This window comes from Bolinopsis microptera, chromosome 13, assembly GCF_026151205.1.
Source record: "Bolinopsis microptera isolate Bmic1 chromosome 13, MBARI_Bmic_1.0, whole genome shotgun sequence".
NCBI lineage: Eukaryota > Metazoa > Ctenophora > Tentaculata > Lobata > Bolinopsidae > Bolinopsis > Bolinopsis microptera.
In genome coordinates this window covers 1,162,261-1,184,281 of record NC_087084.1, presented here as the reverse complement: position 1 = coordinate 1,184,281, position 22,021 = coordinate 1,162,261, and the positions used below count along the sequence as shown (strand labels likewise).

Genomic DNA, 22,021 nt, shown 5'->3' with positions numbered 1-22,021 from the left:
GTTTGAATTGAATTTTAAATGTGGTGGAGAGATAGAAATTGGAAGTGAATCAAAAACTGTATTGCAAGATAACTGTTAGCGTTGAAAAACTTACCATAAACGTTAAGATTAACGGTGGTATCTGAGTGACTGGAATCGGGCAAAGATCCGGAAGTGACTCTGCAAGTGTAGGCAGTATCTTCATTCACAAGACTTCCGTCTACTTCAAGAGTTGATGTTTGTGTCCCTCCAGAATGGCTTCCTTGGACAGGGGTGAGCTTATCACCTGAAACTTGGCCTGTACTAGTTCGCCAGGTCACTGTTGCTGTTTCTGTCAATCCAGTGATAACACAGGATATGGTTGTATCAGAGCCCTTTTTCGTTTCTTTATTCGCTGATTCAACCTCTGAAGTAAATTTTGATAAATGAATACTCCTAATTTCGAAATCTATGACACTCGCATTTGGTTTATCTGGTTTGAATTGAATTTTAAATGTGGTGGAGAGATAGAAATTGGAAGTGAATCAAAAACTGTATTGCAAGATAACTGTTAGCGTTGAAAAACTTACCATAAACGTTAAGATTAACGGTGGTATCTGAGTGACTGGAATCGGGCAAAGATCCGGAAGTGACTCTGCAAGTGTAGGCAGTATCTTCATTCACAAGACTTCCGTCTACTTCAAGAGTTGATGTTTGTGTCCCTCCAGAATGGCTTCCTTGGACAGGGGTGAGCTTATCACCTGAAACTTGGCCTGTACTAGTTCGCCAGGTCACTGTTGCTGTTTCTGTCAATCCAGTGATAACACAGGATATGGTTGTATCAGAGCCCTTTTTCGTTTCTTTATTCGCTGATTCAACCTCTGAAGTAAATTTTGATAAATGAATACTCCTAATTTCGAAATCTATGACACTCGCATTTGGTTTATCTGGTTTGAATTGAATTTTAAATGTGGTGGAGAGATAGAAATTGGAAGTGAATCAAAAACTGTATTGCAAGATAACTGTTAGCGTTGAAAAACTTACCATAAACGTTAAGATTAACGGTGGTATCTGAGTGACTGGAATCGGGCAAAGATCCGGAAGTGACTCTGCAAGTGTAGGCAGTATCTTCATTCACAAGAGTTCCGTCTACAGCAAGAGTTGATGTTTGTGTCCCTCCAGAATGGCTTCCTTGGACAGGGACGAGCTTATCACCTGAAACTTGGCCTGTACTAGTTCGCCAGGTCACTGTTGCTGTTTCTGTCAATCCAGTGATAACACAGGATATGGTTGTATCAGAGCCCTTTTTCGTTTCTTTATTCGCTGATTCAACCTCTGAAGTAAATTTTGATAAATGAATACTCCTAATTTCGAAATCTATGACACTCGCATTTGGTTTATCTGGTTTGAATTGAATTTTAAATGTGGTGGAGAGATAGAAATTGGAAGTGAATCAAAAACTGTATTGCAAGATAACTGTTAGCGTTGAAAAACTTACCATAAACGTTAAGATTAACGGTGGTATCTGAGTGACTGGAATCGGGCAAAGATCCGGAAGTGACTCTGCAAGTGTAGGCAGTATCTTCATTCACAAGACTTCCGTCTACTTCAAGAGTTGATGTTTGTGTCCCTCCAGAATGGCTTCCTTGGACAGGGGTGAGCTTATCACCTGAAACTTGGCCTGTACTAGTTCGCCAGGTCACTGTTGCTGTTTCTGTTAATCCAGTGATAACACAGGATATGGTTGTATCAGAGCCCTTTTTCGTTTCTTTATTCGCTGATTCAACCTCTGAAGTAAATTTTGATAAATGAATACTCCTAATTTCGAAATCTATGACACTCGCATTTGGTTTATCTGGTTTGAATTGAATTTTAAATGTGGTGGAGAGATAGAAATTGGAAGTGAATCAAAAACTGTATTGCAAGATAACTGTTAGCGTTGAAAAACTTACCATAAACGTTAAGATTGACGGTGGTATCTGAGTGGCTGGAATCGGGCAAAGATCCGGAAGTGACTCTGCAAGTGTAGGCAGTATCTTCATTCACAAGACTTCCGTCTACTTCAAGAGTTGATGTTTGTGTCCCTCCAGAATGGCTTCCTTGGACAGGGACGAGCGTATCACCTGAAACTTGGCCTGTACTAGTTCGCCAGGTCACTGTTGCTGTTTCTGTCAATCCAGTGATAACACAGGATATGGTTGTATCAGAGCCCTTTTTCGTTTCTTTATTCGCTGATTCAACCTCTGAAGTAAATTTTGATAAATGAATACTCCTAATTTCGAAATCTATGACACTTGCATTTGGTTTATCTGGTTTGAATTGAATTTTAAATGTGGTGGAGAGATAGAAATTGGAAGTGAATCAAAAACTGTATTGCAAGTCCGGCCTTCGACTTTTAGATTTCTGTGCATTAAATCAGCTGACAATCGGTGGGACGCTTTTCCAGCATCGTGATATTCATAAAGGAAGTTGGAAGTCTCCAGATGGCCGCACAGTAAATCAGATTGACCATGTCTGTATTTCTACCAAGTGGAGTCACTCTCTACTTGACGTAAGATCATGCAGGGGTGCAGACATTGGCTCCGATCATTATTTGGTTCGGGGTCAATTTAGAGTCAAACTTATGGCAGTTCAAAAAATGAACGCTTCTCGTAGGATATCTCCAGCAATTGAGAATCTTAGAGATCAGTCCAAGGTTGAAGAGTACTGCATTGCTCTTCAAAATCGTTTTAGCTGCCTACCAATGGAGGAGAATCTTGATGGAGAATGGACATTAGTTAAGGATACTATTAAAGAAGTGTCTATGGAGGTATTGGGTGAGCGCCCCCGGCGCAGAAAGCAGCAGCATTTGTCTCAGGAGACAAAAAGCCTTATTGCAGAACGCAGTAAGATTAAACAGATGGCGCCTAGTGACAACAACAATAGGAGCGAGTATTCTCGGGCCAATAAACTTGTCAAAAAGAGCTGCAGGAAAGACGACGAGAATTGGGCTCTTAGAGTTGCAGCAGATCTGGAAACAGCTGCTGTCCATGGCCGGCAAAGGGAAGTCTGGCAACGGATAAAAACACTGTCCGGTAAGAAGAATCGTGTTATATATATTGAACATTGATTGCTATCATAATTTGTTATTAACGATTTGTTCTTCCCTAGCCTCTATGATTACGTGTTAACAGATTGTTTTATTTCTACGCACACGCTACAACAAATGGCGACGAGGACAAAAGAGCCACTAACCGTCACATGCTGTCAAAAAAGCTGGTTTGAAAGATACGAGTTTGAGTTATTGGCGGGAGGACTGGCAGCAGAGGTCCCAGAGTTAGCTAATGACGGTTCTAACCGTGAGGCTAGAAACATGGCTATAAAGAAGAATTTAGCAGGCTTTATTGCAAGGACAGATGAGAACATTTACAAGCTGTTGAAGTCACTGACCGTAAAAAAGATGGAAGACTGCAGTTACGAGGAGTGTAAGAAACTCATTTTAGATCACTTGGCCCCGGCACCAACAAAGTTTGCCCAAAGATACAAACTGAGAAGCTGTGTGCAGGAGGGCGAAGAATCCACAGCAACCTATGTTTCAAGACTAAGAACAATCGCAAATGAATGTGATTTTGCCAACTACAACGAGGCTATACTGGATCAGCTGCTCGCTGGACTGAGGAATCAAAAGGTTGTTTCCGAGTTGTTAACTAAGGATGACTTAACACTGGCAACCGCGGTGAAGGAAGCTTTAAGTCGTGAGCAAGCAAACAGGGAGGCTCAATTCATGAATAGTACGCTATCACCGGGAGAGTCATCGAGATCAGTGAACTTTGTGAAACCAACATTCAAAAGAACAATGAAAAACCTCTATGGGAAGAAGGGGGAAAGTTCAGGTGGTTCGGGTGGAAAGCAGAAAAGTGGAATGCAAAAGGGACTTAAATGTAGACGGTGCGGACTTCGTGGACATATTGGTGAAAATTGTCAAGTCCGGTGTCATATCTGCAAACGTATTGGACACATCTCCAAGAATTGCAAGCAAAACAGCATTGTTCACAACATTGAACAAGGAGAGTCGAGTTCGGAGAGTTATGAGTTCGGTATGGATGAGAATTGTGAAAATGTCTTGGACAATGAGCTTTACCCCGAGTATGATCATGACAATGAGTGTAATTCAGTTGAGATTGAAAAAGGTAATGCTAATACATGTTCTTATCTGTGTGCTGATTTCTCTAAACTTACTCATTTAACTGATTCGAAATCTTCAAATATGTATGTGAGGGATAAGGTGTTTAATGCCTTTGATTTTAGTTATCTTGTTTGTGATCCCGATTCCACTATTACCACTGATAAATCTGACTTAAGTTTAGTTTCTGATAATGTGTTTCCGAATGTCAATATGATTGAGTTAAGCAAACCGTATGTAGAAGTAGAAATCAACGGTAAACTTCTGTCTATGGAGTTCGATTCAGGGTCTGCAGTGTCTGTTGTGAGCAAACGTACATTATTATCTTGTGGCTTGGCCAATTTAACACTTACACCCAGCAGGCAAACATTACGGGTTGCAAACGGACAAATCAAAACAGTTGACGGCTGTGCCGTAGTTAATGTAGAGTTGAACGGTGAAAAAGCTCATGGAATGCAGCTCTATGTAGCAGAGGACTTCCCCAATTTGTTTGGAAGACCGTGGATTGTAAAGTTCTGTGGACAGAATTGGCTAGAGAAGCTGCTCAGCACAAAGTTAGTACATAATTTAGCCCCAGACAAATCCCAGCAGGTGTCAGTGAGCTGTGAAAGCTGCTCTGGGAGTGGTGTCGATAAGGGTGACATGCTAACCGATGGTGCGACCGTGAAAAACAGGTGGAAATGTGAAAACACCTGTACTCGGGTTGATCAATGTCGTAGTATCGCTCAGTTAAAACAGAGCGAGGTGTTTAAATCGGGTTTAGGACTAGTTAAGGGTGTACAGGCAAGTTTGGTCCTGAAGGACAACTCCAAACCTATTATGATGAAAGCCCGTAGTCTACCCTATGCCTTGAGAAACAAGGTTGAAAGTGAGTTAAATGATATGGTTGAAGCGAAGATTCTAACCAAAGTCGAAGACAGTCCATGGGGGACACCCATAGTGCCTGTGAAGAAGGATGGAGGGCAGTCAGTGCGCATTTGTGGGGATTATAAATCGACCCTGAACAAATGTATCAGCACCCGACAATACCCTCTACCTACCGTGGAGGAATGTCTGAATGCTGTGCAGGGGAGACAAACGTTCTCTAAGATTGACATCAAAAAGGCTTATAATAACCTGTTGATAAGAAATGAGGACCGTGTCTTGACCACCCTGAATACGCACAAAGGGTTGTATCAATGGAATCGCTTGCCGTATGGCATCAGCAGTGCATCGGCTATATTCCAGTCATGTATGGATGACACTCTGTGGGGTGTGCCTATGACGTGCTGCAGAATTGACGATATATTAGTTTCTGGTCGAAATGAGAGTGACCATCTGATCAACCTCAATAATGTCATAAGTAGGTTGGAGCAGCGAGGTTTTAAATGTAAAACCGAAAAAACTTCTTTCATGCAAAAAGAAGTTGTCTATCTGGGTCATGTGGTGTCTGCTGAAGGGATCAAACCCGTGAAAAGCAAGGTCGAGAGTATGCTGATGGCTCCAGAACCTAGGAATGTGGACGAACTAATTAGTTTTTTGGGGGCTGTGAATTATTACAGGCGCTATTTGCCCAACTTGTCGTCTGTGATTGCTCCAATTGAAAGGCTGAGAGCTAAGAATGTAAAGTGGGTGTGGACAAATACCGAAAAGACAGCGTTTAAAATATTGAAAAATCTGCTGGCTTCTAACCGTGTATTGACCTTTTACAATCCCAAGCTTCCTCTTAAACTGGACACTGATGCTTCAATCGGTGGCATTGGCGCAGTGTTGTCTCACATTATGCTGAATGGGGATGAGCGCCCCATTGAGTTCATCTCCCGGACCCTGTCACCGGCCGAGAGGAATTACGCTCAAGTGGACAAAGAGGCCCTGGCCATAGTGTGGGCCATAAAGCGCCTACATATTTACTTGTATATGAGACAGTTTACCTTGGTGACAGATCATCGTGCGCTGGTTCGTATATTTGGCGATAAGCCAATTCCAGAGATGACTGCCGGTAGGTTAACTAGGTGGGCTTTATTCCTTATGAATTACCAGTATGACATTCAATATCGTAATACCAAGGATCATGCTAACGCTGATATGTTATCCAGGCTGCCAAAATCGGTAACACACCCTGTGAGGGAGAGAGACGAGTTTGGTGATATGTTCGCACTGACTATGAGCGAGACTTTACTCAATGCTGAGTTAGTGGCGAACGACACTCGTAAGGACCCGATTCTGAGCAGAGTTTTGGAATACACTCTGAATGGTTGGTCGAAGAATCTGAAATGTGACGGTGATCTCAAAGCTTTCTGGACTAGAAGAGACGAGTTGAGCCATGAACTTGGATGTTTAACTTGGGGAGCCCGTGTCGTGATTCCCGCTAAACTGAGAAGCACTGTAATGGATATTCTGCACGCCACTCACATTGGAGTAACAGGTATGAAATCCTTGGCCAGATCTTACGTTTACTGGCCACGTCTTGACACACAAATCGAGGATACTGCTCGGACGTGTGAGACATGCGCCAAGTATGGTAAGAACATGACTAAAGTCGTTGACCACCCCTGGGCTAAAACCAGTGCACCTTTCCAAAGAGTACACGCTGACTTTGCGGGCCCATTCCTGGGCAGCATGTGGCTATTATTAGTAGACTCTTACAGCAAGTGGCCTGAAGTTGTTCAAATGAACACAAATACAACATCTAGTGCTACAATACGTGCTTTTAGATCCATATTCTCTCGTACAGGTATTCCAATCTGTCTGGTAACGGATAACGGACCACAGTTCGTGTCGGATGAAACTGAGGGATATCTGAAATCCTGTGGTATAAAGCACGTGACTGTTCCGACGTATTCTCCCAAATCAAACGGAATCTGCGAACGACTTGTTCAGTCGTTTAAATCCGCCCTGAAAAAGATGTCTGTAACCAGTAAGGACGTGTGCAAGAATCTGAATGATTTTCTGCTAACTTACCGCAACACACCCCATTCGTCTACTGGTCAAACACCAGCTGTGTTAGCGTTCAACAGAACTCTGCGATCTAAACTACACCAAATCAAACCAACCGATCGGATGAGGGAGCAGGAATTGCAATCTGAGAAACTGCAAGTTGCAATTAACGAACACCCCAGAACTCGAGAGTTCCGGGAAAATCAGCTCATTTTCGCCAAAATGGACGACAAAAGCCACTGGGAACAAGCTAGAGTAATCAAAAGACTCGGTGATAATTCGAACAATTACGTGGTCCAACACGGAGACAGGATTGTAAAGAAAAACGCTGACGCAATAAAACCACGACACACCCCCGTTATAAGGATGGAACGAAAAGCAATCACTAGTCCGCAAAAACGCTGTTAACCAGAGAGATAGCTCGCTCTGACATTAAGTTCCAGAAGCTGCATGAAACAAGGGAAAGACGGAGAATGAATGCACTAAACCTAGGAGTTCCGAACGGCAACAGACTTGAGGCTGTGGCGAAACCAGCGTCCCCAGTCAAGGATACCTCACCGGCTAAAGTGACTGAGCGTCCTCAACCGAAAGTTGCTTCCCCCCTGAAAACCAACGACAAGCAAGTCCGGGTGTCTGAGTTGTCCAAACCTACAGCTACAGGTGGTGCACCCTTACCTGAACCGCGTTTGAGACCAACCAGAAGTGCTAAGAGTGATGCTATCACTAAAATGAAAACCATGAGTTAGAATGAGTAATCACGAACTGAAATCATTGTAAACCCGTATGTTGTAATATTTGTCAAACCGCTGTTTTTATCACATTTTTAGAGTCACTCATTATTTTAAATTTTACAGATTTCCTGATTTAACTTATGTATTTTAATAATTCGACAGAGAACGTGGCTAATCCAATTTTATGGAAATATGAGTTACAAGTTTTTAACGTTTAAGAAGTAAAATGTTGCTAATTTTGTCCCGACCTGTGGGGAGAAAGTATTTTTTATGTCTGTTTTCTGACAGTTTAAGTTAAAGACCAGTTTGGTCACAAAAGTTGTTCCACATGTACAATGGCATGACGGGCTAGGAAGTACAGCCGATCTCCTGGTATGCGGGTGCGCTGGGGTTCCTGAAGTTCGCCTCCTGAGTTAGGCTCCTCTCGCCCAGTGCTTGCACTGGGCAACAACACCTTAAACACGATGTAAGTTTCTCTTTTACTTCTTTCTCATTGTTAGCTTATTTTGAATGTGAATTTTTACATCTCTGATATTGCCCCTCTTATCCTTACTCTAGCTATATTTTCACTGGCAAATTTAACTTTACTCCCGACCAGCAGTTTCATTACACATTTTCTCGTGCCATTTTCCTTCCAGGTCGTGTTTAGTGTTGTGGGAGGTTGCCTACTCTGAGGTGTTACGGATGGTTCCCTGGCAAACTTTGCTGCCAGACTCGACAATCTCTGACAACAATGATAAACCTTCAAGAGATTTTCGACTATGTCAAAGCTGCCTCAGTTGAGGATCTACGTCATATCCTTAACTCTGTTCAAAACGAGCTGCCAAAGCGTGAGGGAAAGGTGGACAATTTTGTGTTACATATAGAGGACTTCTGCGAGGATGAGGTTCTCCGTGATGCGGTATGGGTTGAATGTGAGTCCCTGCAGAAACTGAACACCGAGGGAAGACACAAGGCAACAACAGCTTGGTTGTGCTCACAGGATGCACCCTATATTTACACTGACACAAATCCAGTGCACCCACCACAGGATATCAGTGGTTTCCCTAATATCAAAAGACTCCTGAGTCTTGTAAACTCGAGTACGGAGATAACTGGACCTCTGGACTCATGTCTGGTCATCAAGTATGGAAACAACCAAGCGAGTACTTCAATACACAATGACGGTGAGAAACTAATGGACCAGGAGAAATCGATTTGCTCTTTCTCACTGGGATGTGAACGGACGCTTGAGTTTTACGAGGGCACAACTGGGAAACCTAATTGTGTCAAGACGATAAGGATGAAGAACAACAGTCTTGTTGTAATGCGGCCTGGGACACAGCAGAATCTGAGGCATGCTGTGCGAGCAGAGCCGGCCACAAAGGGAGAGCCTCCAAAGAAATCGGAGCAAGTAAGATACTCCCTGTCATTTCGAGCTATTGTGAAATCTGGTGGCCAAGTTAGCTCTCAGAATATCAGCACAGAGACTAGTACACCAGCTTCTGGCACCGAAGCCCAAGTACCTGCGCAAAGAGTCACGTTGGTTGCTGGAGACTCTTATGCTCAAAGATTGGACTCCGCAAAGCTGGGAAAAGGGAAAGTCACAGTCGTAAATGTTGCAGAAGGCGGAGCAAAAATGGACAAAGTCCAGAAACAGTTGGAGGACTACTGCACGGCACATCCTGATGTCCACGTTGAGAAGCTTCTGATCAGCGTAGGCACAAACGATATTAGGCGTGTGGGGGATAAAATTGGTATTTTGAGGGGACCAGTAAAGCAACTTTTTGGTAAGATAGGCCTATTATTTCCCAACTGTAAGGTATATGTTCAATCTCTATTGCCATTACCTTTACAGAATGATAACGATAAATTAACTAACAAGAGGGTAATGGATTTTAATAGGATTTTATACAATGAGTGTGTATTTAGGAGGTTCTTTTTCATGGATGTGTTTTATCCCTTTACAAAGTTTAAGAGAGCTCTAAGTGAGCCTGTTAAGAGATTTGATCCCTTATTTGAGAACAAAGGCATTCACCCCAATCCTCAGAAAGGTATGGGTGTGTTGGCCAGATTTTATATTCGTGCCATCCACAGTAGATATTTTAATCCTTATATCTATCAGTAGTTCTTTTGTGCTGTCTTCTGAACCTTGTTAAGCTAATGATATGCAGTTGTAGTCTGGCAAGTATACTCACCTGTAAAACACCATGATCGATTTAGTAACATACAGATTTAGAGTTGGAGTGTTTAGTGGAAATTCTTTTGCAAAATCCATCAAACATCAGAACCGTAGACGTGGTACAGGTAGTATTTTTGATTATTTAGACAGCTGCATTGATTCTCGCTTATTATTTTATATTTTTTATGTTATATTCATATGTCACTTTTCGCTAATCACTATCACATATGTCGGGGTAAGTGGGTTGGCTTTTTCTAGGGTCACTTATGATTGCCGAGCCTTTGTACCAACATACCCAGTTCCTAACTTGTGCCGATGCTTTACAGTTTATTTCTTTTTATATTTAGCAAATATGTATTATCTGAGGAATAATTACAGTTTCGATGGTTTATATAGATTTTGCCAGATTTCAATCCATAAGAACATAAATTGCATATTTACTGGTAGAACCGGCAATACACTCACGGGATGCATAATTTGGTTGTTTTTGATGAATGGTTTTTTGATAGTTTTAGTAAACCCTGGAATTGTAAACCCAGGGCCGTCTCCCATAGGTGTTAGAGTTGGGAATGGTAATAAATTGAATGTTTACTTTCAGAATGTTCAAGGTCTCATCCCTTTTGGTGAACTGAACAATGCCCATCCAATGATTGATACCACTAAATGTCTTGAAGTGTCGACTTATCTTAATGAGGCTAAGATAGATATTGCAATACTTAACGAAACCTGGTTTAAGAGTTCTATTGCTGATAGTGAATTTCTGCACCCTGACAGATATAAGATATTTCGCTCTGATAGATCGAAGAAAACTCATCCACCAGATCCTTCTAATCCAACCCGGTTTAGGAGGAATGGTGGAGGGGTCATGATTGCAGTGAGAGCAGACCTTGATCTAACTTCAAAGGAAGTTCATCTCAAGTATGGTGCAGAAATTCTTGCTGTGGAATTTAAGACATCCACTGGAATTAAGTTTGTTGTATGCACATGTTATCGTGTTGGTACACTGGGCTCCGCAAATCATGAAAAAATTGTTGAGTCTTTGAAAACTCTTCTCAGAAGAAGAGGACTGAGTAAAGTCTTCATACTAGGAGATTTTAACCTGACCGGAGTTTCCTGGTCTACCCTGGCCAGCTCCTGTCCTATTGAGCAATCTTTTGTTGAATCTTTTGTTGATCTAGGCCTTCAACAATGTGTGTTAACACCTACCCACTGCAAAGGCAAAACACTTGACCTATTGCTCACAAACTCTGTGTCAAATATTAATGACCTAATGGTAGGTGAGAGAGATAGTGCTTGCAAGTCTGACCACTTCCCCATCAATTTTAAGATCAACGTTAAAGTTGGTAGGAAGAAGCCAGTCAGGCGTATGTGCTATAACTTTAAGACTGTGAACTGGGAGAGGCTAAACCATGAACTCCGACACACGAATTGGGATGCATTGCTCAATGGCACAGAACCTGAAATTGGATGGAAAAAATTTAAGGACAAACTTTTTAATGTCACAGATAAATTTGTTAAAAAATGCTCTGTCAAGACTGATGGCCAAGATCCATGGTTTGACTCGGAGTGTTATGATGCATGGCGTAAGAAAGTGAGATTACATAAAGAAAGGCATAAAAGTGATAGAGCTGAAATTGCATTCTCCCTTGCTAGGAAAAATTTCAAAAATGTGGTTGCTCAAAAGATGAGGGAAACATTAAATGAATCTGATGATAGTGCTTTAATAACAAAAAAATTTTGGTCCTATGTCAAATCGAAGACAGCTAGTCAGCGGATCCCTGAGTTTGTAAGCCACAAAGGCACTGTCCGCAACTGCCCTGAAGACCAGGCCAACCTATTTAATGACTTTTTCTTCGAGCAGTTCTCTGAGGCATCAACTTATGACATAGATATAGATTACTCTAATGATTGGCGCTTTGATATTGAATTTGACCACAGAAGGGTTCGCAAAATCCTTTCCAATATTAATGCTAATAAAGCTTATGGACCTGATGGTATCCATGGGAAACTTTTGAAAAACTGTGCGGTTGGGCTCGCATACCCTATATCAATACTTTTTCATTCATGCTACAACATTGGGACACTACCAAGGGAGTGGAAACTGGGGCACATTGTACCAATATTCAAGAAAGGGGATAAACATGAGGTTTCAAATTATAGGCCAATTTCTCTTACATGCTTAATCACAAAAGTTCTTGAACGCATAATAAGAGATGAGTTATTGGCACTTACTAATGGCATGATCAATGACAAACAGCATGGTTTCCGAGCTGAGAGATCTTGTGCAACTAATCTTGTAGGACTGTGCGACAGCCTAGCGCTCTCACTGAATGAAAATATGAGAACAGATGTAGTCTACTTTGATTTTGCCAAAGCATTTGACTCGGTTAACCATGATCTTATATTATTTAAGCTAAAGAGCAAATTTGGTATTGATGGGAGGCTACTGAAATTCATCACTGATTATCTAAGAGACAGGCAACAACAGGTCTTGATAAGTGGCAAGTTTTCTTCTATGAGAAACGCCCAGTCTGGTGTACCTCAAGGGTCAATTTTGGGACCATTGCTGTTCATTATGTTCATTGATGATATATCAGTGGGGATTTCACCAGGCACACAACTGTCACTGTATGCCGATGATACTAAAATTTGGCGTAAGATTGTTTCGGAGTCTGATATCCTGCGACTGCAGAAGGACATTGATTATCTCCATGACTGGTCACTTTCTAATAAAATGAGATTTCATCCCGACAAATGTAAGGTCCTCACCGTCGCAGGAAGGATATCCGAAACAGTTTCCCTCCTTAGTGTCCTACCACTCTTTAACTTTGTATACTCCATGGGAAGAATCACACTTGACTATGTTGATCATGAAAAGGATCTGGGTGTAATTGTGACATCAAATCTCGATTGGAAAGATCAGTGCTCCAAAGTCCTTTCTAAGGCAAACCAAAAATTAGGCATGGCGAGAAGAAATTGTTATTTTGTCCAAGACGTAAATCGTCGTAGAGTACTGTATCTCACTTTAGTGAGGAGCCTATTTGAGCATTGCTCGGTTATATGGAGACCAGTCACAAAATCCCAGATAAGCAAGCTGGAGGGCCTCCAAAAGCGTGCTATTAAGTGGATTCTTCACGAGGAGTATATGAGTTATCCACCATCCACATACATTCAAAAATGCAGACAGCTGAAGATTATGCCGATTGAAGACCGCTTTGACTTCTTGGATCTCATCTTCTTCTTTAAAATTGTGAAGCAACATATACCTGTCACTTTACCCTCATATTTGCAACCATTTCAAGGCCACTCAAGGCTCAGAAATAGTCACATGGACTCTCTATGTTTTGTAAGCTCTATCTCACCTCGAGCAAGCTCCAACGCTTTTGCCAAGAATTTCTTCTATAGGACCCACACTAAGTGGAATCACATTCCTCTAGATATCCGTGAGATAGAGAGTATCACTGATTTTAAAAGTAAACTTTCCACTTACATGTGGGGGAAAATTATCCCGGTGGATTCGGACTCTGAACTTGACTATTCAATAGAAACAAATCCGTAAAATAGTTTATTCAAGATTATCTATTCTTGCTGTCTGCATTCACATATTTCTCAATTTCATCTCACAGCACAATATTTTATGAATTGATTGAATGGGTGTGTGATTTTGTTTAAAGTAACTTATTACAATTTTATAAGGGCCCATGCTTGTGCAGGAGCTGCATTTGCACTCAATATCTGTGTTTTGGTGACCCTCAGGTCCTTTGGTTACATACATTTTGTCCGAGACAATTTCAACTTTGACAATCCATGCTTAGAGGACAATATTATATTTAACTAATTCATTGTGTAAACTTGTATGTAATTGACTGATTTGAAAGATTTCAATAAAAAAAAATGTATGGAACGCGCGGCGACGTTAAGCTAATCAGCGCTAAAAAGTGACAGTCCGAAATCAGGACAGGGCGACATCTGTCCGAAAGCGACATCTGTCCGAATCAGAAAATTTGTTATTTGGACAATAGTTTATGTCGGATCCTACCGTACGATTTTCTTAAAACTTTCCATAAAGTATGGTGGTTATAGGACGAATAATATGTGTAAGTTTGAAGAATTTTCAAGAAAATCGTATCGTTGGATCTCCAGATATATGCTTTGGAACCACTGAGTACCACCGAATTGGATATATTTTTTGCAGTTAAGGTAATATCTTGAACTTGGCTCATAGAAACTCGCTCAAACTTACACATATTATTCGTCATATAACCACCATACTTTATGGAAAGTTTTAAGAAAATCGTACGGTAGGATCCGACATAAACTATTGTCCAAATAACATATTTTCTGATTCGGACAGATGTCGCTTTCGGACAGATGTCGTGTTACCGACAGTCCTCCTGACCTCAATTTTGCGCGCGCGCCTAGCTCCTCGTGTTAAACGCGAGCGCAGCTAGTTGTATCGGCCGACTAGCTATAACTTGCCGAAGGGAGATTGTTATACAGGGTGGCCCATGATAGTCTACCCATCCTTATCTCTTAAAATTGTTACAGGTCGCTGAGATCTTGCTAATTATTTTATTTCAGAATGGAAAAGCGCCATAACTTACGTTCTGATTAATATTTTTGCTTCAAATTTTTAGAGAATGTCAATCATAATTAGACACAACTTCGTGCTAAGTTTTGTGTGAGTCTGAGCTTGTCTGACAAAATTAGCTCCTGAGTGCGCTAGCGTTAATTTCTCACCCAGAACTGTTTACATTGGTTAATAGAAACCACCAAAAAAAATCCTGGGTAAAAAAATTAAAAAACCACCGATTTATTTATGTTTTACCAATTCTATTCATCGCACATTCCATGTGAGAAGAACGATATACACAAGCAGGAAGGATCATCTGTGATAGTCCTTATCAGTTAAAATATAGAGAGAATGGAATGTGCGATGGATCGTGGTGAATAGAATTGATAAAACGTGAATAAATCGCTGGTTTTTTTATTTTTTTACCCAGGAATTTTTTTTGGTGGTTTCTATTAACCAATGTAAACAGTTCTGGGTGAGAAATTCAAGCTAGCTCGCTCAGGGGCTTTATTGGTCAAATAAGCTCAGTGAAGCTCTCAATCACACAAAACTTGCCACAAAGGTTCATCTACTTGTTATTAACATTCTGTGAAATTTAGAAGAAAAAATATTTATCAGAACATAAGTTATGCCACTTTTTGTTTTTAAAATAATTAGCAAGATCTCAGCGACCTGTAACAATTTTAAGAGATAAGGATGGGTAGACTATCATGGGCCACCCTGTATATATTGAACATTGATTGCTATCATAATTTGTTATTAACGATTTGTTCTTCCCTAGCCTCTATGATTACGTGTTAACAGATTGTTTTATTTCTACGCACACGCTACAACAAATCGTAAATCAACTGCTGTAAGAGACAAATCCGGGAAGTTGATTGCTGATCCCTCTGCTCAGAGAGAGAGATGGAGAGAACATTTTTCGGAGCTATTAAACCCTCCTCCCACGAATGCGGATTTGTCTGACCTGGACCATCTTGAAGTGGTTCCATGCTTTCCTTATCTTGGTGATGGTGATGGTCCCCCCACTAGACTTGAGATTTTAAACTGTCTCAAAAAATTGAAGAATCACAAAAGTGCTGGGATCGACGAAATCTCTAATGAACAGTTAAAATATGGGGCAAGTGGTCTTGTGGATAGGATGGAAAAATTGTTCTCTAAAGTTTGGAATTCAGAAGCAGTGCCTGACGACTGGTTGAAAGGCATCGTGATAATTGTACCAAAGAAGGGTGATACCTCTCATTGCTCCAATAATAGGGGGATCACTCTAAGATCTACAGCATCTAAACTGTATCAAATCATCATTTTACATCGCATGAGTGACGGTTTAGAAAGTTTGCTACGAGACAATCAGTGTGGGTTTAGAAAGAACAGATCATGCATTGATCAGATTTATTCACTCCGCACTATTATACATAACTGCATTGAATATATTCTCCCCCTGTATGTAAATTTTGTGGACTTCAAGGCAGCTTTTGATTCCATCGACAGGAATTATACTTGGAAAGCTTTCAGTCATTATGGCCTGCCATGTAAATACATTCGAATAATACAGGCATTCTTTAATGGAACTGTTAGTGCTGTTAGACACAATGGTGAACTATCAGAATGGTTTGAAGTAAGTTCAGGCAGTGGCCAAGGAGACATTCAGGGTCCCCCACTTTTTAATGTCTGCCTCAATGTGGCTGCTGAGAGAACAGAAAGCAACAAAGTGGTGTCCCACGGAGCGGTTCTTCAAAGATCTATCAGTCCGCTCGTTGATGATATCACTGTGTTAGATACGGATTATGCAGATGACATGGCTGTACTGGATAACAGCGAGGAAGGTCTTCAAGAAACGACTGACCTTTTGTGTATGTATGGTGCCCAGGGAGGTCTTAGAATCAATGGTAAAAAGACTGAGGCTATGGTCATTGGTAAAGCAACCTCTCAACGGCCATACACGAAAGAAGCCACAGTGAACATCACTGTTGAAGACACGCCAGTGCAGCAAGTTAGTGACTTTACGTACTTAGGTACAATTATTTCCAGCGACGGTACTATCGACCGTGAGCTGTCAGCTAGGATTCAGAAAGCTTCCGGAGCCTTCAATCAACTGAGTAATATATGGAAAAACCGCAACATCCAGTCTTATACAAAGATCAGGATTTATAAGGCAGCGGTTTTGACAATATTGTTATATGGTAGTGAGGTTTGGAACACAACCAAAAAGCAGCTACATCGCTTTGAGGTGTTCCATCAGCGTTGCTTGAGGAGAATACTTAGGATAAGATGGCTCGATCGGGTTAGAAACACTGAAGTACTGGAGCGTGCAAAGATAAATCCAGTAGAGACGTACATAGAAGCAAACCGCCTGCGCTGGTTTGGCCATGTCACCAGAATGCCAGACACTAGGCTTCCTAAGTACCTGCTTAATTGGACCCCTGCCCATGGGAGAAGATCTAGGGGCCGTCCAAGAAAGAACTGGAGGAAATGTTTGCTGGAAGATGCTGCAGCGTTTACAGGAAACACTGACATAGACCTAGAAGGAGCGAGCGAGATGGCTAGTGACCGCAAACTTTGGAGGGAGATGATACGTCACAAACGGGAGTTCATTGGTGCAGGCCACTCGAATGATTGAGAAGACCTAATCAAGTACAAGTAAGTAAGGCTTTACAATCAACATTTATCTTCGTATTTTAGATTTTAGATCTTGAATTACCCAGTTACCTGGTTGACTAGGTCTAAAGAAATCAGACGCAGTGTCGCTGGAGGAAGGAAACGTTATCTTTGCAATGCTGCTGCTCCAGTAAATGCTCCAGTTAGTGTTACCACACGTTGAGTCTGATATCAGGATGTTGAGCACCTCCACCTCGTTACAGTGTACCACTAGTCTGATACCTGAGGTGCTAGTTAACGTTACCCTCCATACCTTGTCTGTTGCAGTAGGTAGGTCAGTAGGGAAGTTAGTGCGGCTCGAGCTGCAACGCCAGATACGGTACTGAGGAGAGGAGGTGAAGTAGAGGGAGAGTGATCGTGCACCGTCTTCCTGCGAATTGTAGAAGAACACACGCACTTCATCTTCACTCCCTAACGTGCTATCAGTCTTTATTTCAAGAGAATGCTGCTCCAGATTGAAGTCTATATATTCATCACGTTGTACTGCTACCCAACCTGTTGTTATAAACCACGTTATCATCTAAAAGCAGATTACAGTACATCAGCTGGTAGATAACAATATCACGAGTAAAATATTATCAATTATAGAAATTACTCGACGATTGTAGTGTTATGAATATACTAGATTGATTGTCCATTTCATGGTTCAATCGACTACAAAATACAAATATTATTTTAAGATATTATTTGACTGCTAACAATATAAATTATGTAAAAACCATGGTGATCCTACCTTCATCTAGATCCTCAGCAGCATTTTCAATGAACAGAAGGGACAGCAGCAAGATTATCCGCATGATACGAAATGATACGTTGAAAACCTCCGTTATAATTCTAAAAACTACACTGGAAAATAGGCCACATTATATAGCAAATAACGACAGTTAAATAATCAATAGAAGAGCTATATTATCAGATATCGAATAATCTATGAATGTAATGATATCCCCGGATATCAGCTGGGTGTCTTATTGAAATGCGGTGGTAAATGGGGTGGTAAATGGGGTGGTAAATGGGGTGGTAAATGGGGTGGTAAATGGGGTGGTAAGTGGGGTGGTAAATGGGGTGGTAAATGGGGTGGTAAATGGGATGGTAAAAGGGGTTAGTAAATGGGGTGGTAAATGGGGTAGTAAATGGGGTGGTTAATGGGCTAGTAAATGGGGTGGTGAATGGGGTGGTAAATGGGGTGGTAAATGGGGCGAGAGGGACATCAGTAAAATGAAAAATAATGTGTCGTGTGTCGAATATGCATACTGCATTGTGCACAAATATCTTTATAACCAAATTCTATGAATTTGTACATTTGAGTAAGTTATAATACATCCTGGAGTCTGCCTAAGATTAACACTTGGTTAAGTCTCGTGAGAAGCTGAAATATTTTGAACTAAGTGCTTTACTTCAACTTACTCACGAGAGCATTAAAACTCAACAACAAGATGTCTGAGAACTTTGTCACCATGCTGAACCAGTGCATCTCTGATCGTGCATATGCGGTGCAGCTCTTTGCCTGGGGTCAATATCACCGTGCTGTCCCAATACCATTAGTGAACTAGTAACTCACTATTCAGAAAGACCAGTATATCGTTACTTTGCAGCAGTCCCAATGGCAATACCATTAGTTAGCTGGTAGCTCACTGTCTACTCGCCCAGTTAAGGACTAAGGACGTATGTAGATTGTAGAAACTGTTACATACTATATTGTCGTTCTAGAGAGCAAAGAAAAGCAAAGGAATATCAGAGTCACCCACTCTGTCTGTTTTATAAAGGTTAAATAACCTTTTACCCGGGGACCTCAGGATTTGGTGTTCATATAAAAGATATGGCAGAATGACAGGCTGAGCGCCGCCCAGTAAATAAGCTCTAGCTCAAGTAGTAAACTTAAAGAACGCACGAATCACAGTATCCACCACACCTGTGTGTCACGTACCATTATAATAGATTCACGTCACGATACCTGCTGTTTGTTAAATCTGGCCGGGGCCACAGCGTGCTAAATCACTCTCCACTCGATCTTTTAGTTTTTCTACAGGGTTGGGTTGGGAGCGGATTAGAGGGTGAGGGTTTCAAATAGTCTTCCAGGGCCAAAACGGGTTGAAAATGTCATGTGACAGTCGAGTGTAGGGTGATTAATCATCATCCCAGCGCGGAGCAACAATTTGGGTTTCAGCTTTAGTGGTGGTGTCAACTCTCACTCTCAGGAATCTCGTCGGACAAATACGCCAGCTGATAAGTTAGCTCATTAGCAGCACTAAACGCTAAATACTAAGAAAACCGTAGACCCCAGGCTATAAGTGCAATGTTCATAAACAATAAAGATTCGGCGGAATGACAGGCTTTATTGGGCGGCGCTCAGCCTGTCCACTGTCATTCCGCCAAATCTCTATTCGGTTTATATGATTAGTATTATGAACATAGCATAATTATAACTTTATAATAGACTGGGGTCCCCGGCCACAGGGAGACTAAAGTGCAAAGAAACTGCTGCTAACTGCTGCTAACTGCTGCTAGCTGCTACCATTATACCAGTACACTTAGTGCCTGTATACTTGCTACTCTGGTACTGGGTATTAATATTATTGTACAGCATGCTACTAGTACTCTAGTAGTAGTTCACTTAGTGCCTGTATACTTGCTACTCTGGTACTGGGTGTTATTGAGTTATTGTACAGCATGCTACCAGTTCACTTAGTGCCTGTGAATTTGCTAATGGAGATTAAGTTTCAAGTTGTTGAATTTACTTCCCAACTTTTAATCAGCCATGCAGTGATGAGTTAAATGAGTTAATGTCCTGGTGCAACATCTAATTTTTAATTCTAATTTTGACGAGGGGTGGTATCCAGTACTATATTCAATTATGAAAGTGACCACTTTTTTCTTTCGATGATAATATATGTATATGTATATCAAAATGTGTAGCTGAAAGAACAGTTTATATGGCCTACACGGACCGCCTCCAACTATGTATTATATATTACTACTACTAGAAAACCCGTGGTCACAGGGAGGAAGGTAATAGTATCCTTTGATAGTAAGTTTTTATCGCATCAAAAAATATCCGCGTCACGACCGAAGATACAGCGGCTGTATTACAGCCGATTAAAATGTATTTCGCACTAAACGCAACGCAATTACGTCAAAACCGATCAAAATGTCGCTCACAAATCTTTTCACGTGCACGTGCGTGTAACAAACCTCGTTACCATGGTTACTTTTCAACTTCTATTTGTTTACCTAATTTGCACGTGGGCAATCGTACAGCATTGAGCATACAGCAGAAATAATTCTTTGAATTATAATGGAGACTAGAAAAGACTTAGAAAGCCCGTGGTAACAGGGATGAAGCTACTATGTAGTAGTTTTATATTTTTTTGCAGTCAGTTCTTATCAAATCAAAAATATCCATAACAACCGAAGATACAACCGATTAAAATGTAGCTCGCACTAAACACTACCTACGTAATATCAACAAAACCGATAAAAATGCCGTTTTAACAAGAATTGCGCCCGTTTGTTCGACTGTTGGCGGACGCTAGATTTCCATCCACTTGTACCAAATGTCAAAATTTTATCATACCTTGGCCTTCAATTAATTGTTTTGTTTCTGGTGTCACGTGAATTGGCTTAAAGTTAATTGACTAACTGTATGGTTACAGAAACCCAAATAAAAGACAATCACAATGAAAGTATGATGTATGAAGTAGAGTTGACCGGACCAGCTTGATATAATTGTTAATTAGCTCAAGTTAGGAGTTGCCGCTAGTTTCCTGATGTCTGTCGATGTTAGGGGATCAAAATATCTGTGCATCGAAGAAAATATGAATAAATAAAGTGAATGTTGTCCAGTCACAGCGCGCGTGGAGGTAATTTAATTAATTTTACGGATAAGCCGCGCGGCTGTATTCTGAAATATCGCGTGTAGATTTGAATGTTGTCCCTCCGCAAACGTTAAGATCAAAGTTGCCATAACAACGCGCAACTCTGTGCCAGAGAAAATTAATACACGATATAATCTAGGTTGCGGTGAAATAGGAATGGATAAATAAGGAAGAGAACATATTATTATCATGTTGTGCTTAGAACTGGTCCCTCTCTTCCACTTTCAAATTAGTGGTTATACAAGGTTGAATAATGTTTTATAGTCATACTTCAATGATACCAATTATTGGAATTCAAATCTCACTGTTCAGTATGTTAATTAGTTCAGTATGAATTATGATGGAGTGTTAATAACATTGTCTTGCTAGGTTAGTGTAAAGTAGAAGATTTGTAGATCTGTGAAGAAGGAAGTAATATCACTCAATCAGCAGCCGATGGTGTGCGTTATGTTTCCAATTGGTGCTGACAAAATTGTGTTCACAGCTGCTCTGAAATCAGTTGATTATTCAATTAGTTGGTCATGTGATCGACAGATTATGTCACTAATGTAGGTTCAAAAAGGTATATTATATTACTTCGGAATCAAGGGTGACAGTCTTGTCGAGTAATGTTGAATTTACGAACCATTTCATGAATTGTGATGTGATAAAGTTAACTGTCAAGGAGGGCTGATTCGAGGACGGCATTTGTTTCTATAAGTGAGCCTTTGGCATGCAAGGAACTGTCGACAGTTGTGAATGTGAAAACTGGAAAAAAGCAAGTAACTGATCTGAAAAGGAAATAGTTGTGATTGTGCCGTGCGTAATATTTCAGATACATTAAATCAGAAGTGTTGAAGCAATCCGGAATGAAAACTGGAGAAAACTTAGCATAATGCACATAATAATTGTATTATTATATGAAAAAGTATAAAAACACCTTCCCTTTTACGTCATGTAGAGAATGAGGTGAGGTAATTAGCCTGAGAACAGTTGATGATGAGGTAC

General features: G+C 40.9%; 1 protein-coding gene and 1 long non-coding RNA gene across 2 annotated transcripts; one reads left to right on the top strand and one right to left on the bottom strand.

Moving 5' to 3' along the window:
• The first annotated feature begins 2,581 nt into the window (after positions 1 to 2,581).
• LOC134825427 (uncharacterized protein K02A2.6-like) lies at positions 2,582 to 7,444 on the top strand. Its single transcript, XM_063837603.1, has 3 exons — positions 2,582 to 3,032; positions 3,132 to 4,127; positions 4,539 to 7,444. The coding sequence occupies exons 1-3, from the start codon at positions 2,582 to 2,584 to the stop codon at positions 7,442 to 7,444; spliced, it is 4,353 nt and encodes a 1,450-aa protein (XP_063693673.1).
• A 13,724-nt stretch (positions 7,445 to 21,168) lies between these two features.
• LOC134825358 (uncharacterized) lies at positions 21,169 to 21,803 on the bottom strand. The gene is made up of 2 exons (XR_010161545.1): positions 21,660 to 21,803; positions 21,169 to 21,523 (listed from the first exon to the last, which is right to left on the bottom strand). It is a non-coding gene; the product is annotated as an uncharacterized LOC134825358 (long non-coding RNA).
• Positions 21,804 to 22,021: the final 218 nt, after the last annotated feature.

Bases quoted from the DNA above. Each gene is read 5' to 3' on its own strand.
- LOC134825427 (XM_063837603.1), top strand. From the start codon at position 2,582: ATGGCAGTTCAAAAAATGAACGCTTCTCGTAGGATATCTCCAGCAATT. The intron at 3,033-3,131 runs GTAAGAAGAATC...ACGTGTTAACAG, and splicing joins ACGGATAAAAACACTGTCCG to ATTGTTTTATTTCTACGCAC. The intron at 4,128-4,538 runs GTAATGCTAATA...GCTGTGCCGTAG, and splicing joins TTCAGTTGAGATTGAAAAAG to TTAATGTAGAGTTGAACGGT.